A 2475-nucleotide genomic window follows, 5' to 3' on the forward strand; every position below is an offset into this window, starting at 1 on the left:
GGCTTTTCTGCTAAGCAGTAAGAATAGTGATGGACGTGTCGAGGTAAAGTGGAGACTGGAGGACTTACTATAATCACTCCGCAGTCGCTCACAGAGTAGTCAGAGGAAAACATTGATCTGGATTACAGAAGGAAAACTCACTGAAGTGGCTGAAGTGAGGCGGAGCGACAGATGAAATGTTGTTGAGGGAACAATGGAGCAAGAGAAATGAAGGGAATAGACATTTGGAAAAGTGGTCTTTTACACCTGGCACACATTGGGCTCATTGTTACAGTTTTAATGGTTATGTATCTTGGGTGACATAAGACAGAACTTTGAGGTGATGAAGGGCTGATGTCTTATGACATAGGGGCCATTTGTAGCATTGAAGGAACAAGAGACAGATGATGGGGAGATAGAAAAGGCAACAAAAGATGAAGATCAGACGCAACTTTGAGGTTTGCAGTGGGGGAAAGTAAAGTAAAAAAAGAGAACATTTTGCAGCATTTAGAGAGTGCTCAGGCAAGGCAGGATGGATCCACCCTGATGGAGTTTATGGGTTGTCCTTTAAAAAAAGCTTAGACCTGAGTGGTCCTCGTCTGCCTGAAGGTACTGTGTGTTAAGAGCTTATTTTCTACAAACCCGTTTTAGGAACCAGTCCGGTCATTCTTCAATCCCAAAACTAAACCCAGTAGTTCAGCAGTTTCTGAAATGGTCAGATCCGCTCCAACCACAGCAAAGTCCCCATCCTAAGTGAGTCTTTTTGGACGAGTCTTCCTTCCTTTATTGTGTATTCCATGAGCTCCTAAAGCTGATCCTGTGTCCCTCTATTTGATTCTGTCTGGGTGCTGTGGAAGGAAGCCTCATCATTGCAGGACATGTGCATGTATTTTTGTCCATCTAGGAAATGTCATGCAAAGTTGCTGGAGAGTTTACAAATGGCATGAATGCCAGGGAGAAAAGTTACTATTTATATCTTTGCACGTCTCGGTTCAGCTGACACTCTGAACTAAGTGTCTTCCCGAGGAAGCTGGGGTGTCAGTGTCTGGTAGGGATCGAGCGCTTTAAACCCGAAACCCCCAGAGGGCACAGGCGGTCAGCTGGAGGGTCCCTCATTGGGGTGCGGCAAGGATGGTAACTAGAGGCGTCATTCTTTGAATTCCGGCTGATATTGGGGAGGCCTGGGAACCTCTTCTCCATCCTTCTGATATTGTGACTGTTGACATGCTGGTGAGAGGTTACGCTGTTCTGAATCGCGATGCAGTGGGCAAATGTGAAGAGACGTGTTTTATCCTCTGGGAATAGACAAGGTCCGCCACATACAGTCCAAAGTTGGCAAAGGAGAAGACAGAAACCACCAGCTTGCTGTCCCACGGACACTTCCCTTGAGGGCAAGATGACGGGCGCCACAGTGATCCATACTTTACATCGAAGCAAAACACAGGCCACACCACAGATGCACTCAGGTACAGTAGAACCTCCAGCAGGGTGCAGACCACCACAAAGCGGTCAAAGGGCATACAGCGCACAGCCTTTGTCCTGCCGCATACCGTCATCATCACCACCACCGAAGTCAGAGCGAAGCAGAACGAATAGACTGCCACGCAGTAGATGGTTGCAGGGTAACGGGAGTACTCGCTTCCATTGGCCAGAGCCCCAAATATCACGCACGCCACAAATCCCTGAACAACTTTGAGGAGTCCAGAGGCGGTGGACATGTATCCCACCACAGACTGGCCTGGCCTGGCTCGGCACAAAGCCACCTCAGCTCCGTAGGCGATGGTTCCCAGGATGGAGCACACGGTGACCGCAATGCGAAAATCTCGCACGTGGCATCCGGCGTAAGGGCACTCGGATCTGACGAAAAATAGTGGATAGACGACGGAAGCGGTCACATACCTGTGGACCGAGACGGTTGTCAATGAAGGGACCTGCTAACAATTAGCATCACTACCATCATCACAGTCAAAAAATCTTTTGTTACCCCAAATAATTAAACTCACATGAGGGTGGCAAAGGCGGCGCACGTGACCGTGAGATTGTCCCAGGACACGGGGAGGCAGCTGTAGAGGCGAGTGGCGTCCAGGAAGAAGACCAAGACGGTCATCGCAAAGCAGAAGCACCAGGCCGCCATACAGAAGATGCCATGTGACCCGCTGTAACCTGCCGTGTGGACCACCAGGGCGATAACCGCGCAGCCCATGGCTAACTGGCAGAGACGGGCAGCTCCCAGTGGTGAGAGCAGAGCCTTCTTGTTGAGGTATGGACCCTCCTGAGAATTCATATCCTTGTCTTTCAGGGTCTTAATGCCAATTGAAAAAAGGTACTGGGGATCACAGGCAGCGGGCCTATGGTTCTTCTTTGATCCCTGTGGCTCTTGACTGTTCCTGCAAGCAAGAAAAATCTAGCTTAAATACAACAGCTTTGTTGTCTAGATTTGTTGTTTCTGTGATACAGTGGTGAATATATAAATGCAAATAGTGATTACATTTACCG

General features: G+C 49.0%; 1 protein-coding gene across 1 annotated transcript; it reads right to left on the reverse strand.

Annotated features, from left to right (window-relative positions):
• Positions 1 to 1217: 1217 nt before the first annotated feature.
• LOC128753351 (myeloid-associated differentiation marker-like protein 2) lies at positions 1218 to 2263 on the reverse strand. The gene is made up of 2 exons (XM_053854959.1): positions 1983 to 2263; positions 1218 to 1878 (listed from the first exon to the last, which is right to left on the reverse strand). The coding sequence occupies exons 1-2, from the start codon at positions 2261 to 2263 to the stop codon at positions 1218 to 1220; spliced, it is 942 nt and encodes a 313-aa protein (XP_053710934.1).
• Positions 2264 to 2475: the final 212 nt, after the last annotated feature.

This window comes from Synchiropus splendidus, chromosome 2 (assembly GCF_027744825.2).
Source record: "Synchiropus splendidus isolate RoL2022-P1 chromosome 2, RoL_Sspl_1.0, whole genome shotgun sequence".
Classification (NCBI taxonomy): Eukaryota; Metazoa; Chordata; class Actinopteri; order Syngnathiformes; family Callionymidae; genus Synchiropus; species Synchiropus splendidus.

What these genes read in the sequence shown, in the direction of transcription:
- LOC128753351 (XM_053854959.1), bottom strand. Translation starts at nt 2,263, where the DNA reads ATGAATTCTCAGGAGGGTCCATACCTCAACAAGAAGGCTCTGCTCTCA. An exon ending in GCCGCCTTTGCCACCCTCAT is followed by an intron (nt 1,879 to 1,982) that starts GTGAGTTTAATT and finishes CTCGGTCCACAG; the next exon opens with GTATGTGACCGCTTCCGTCG.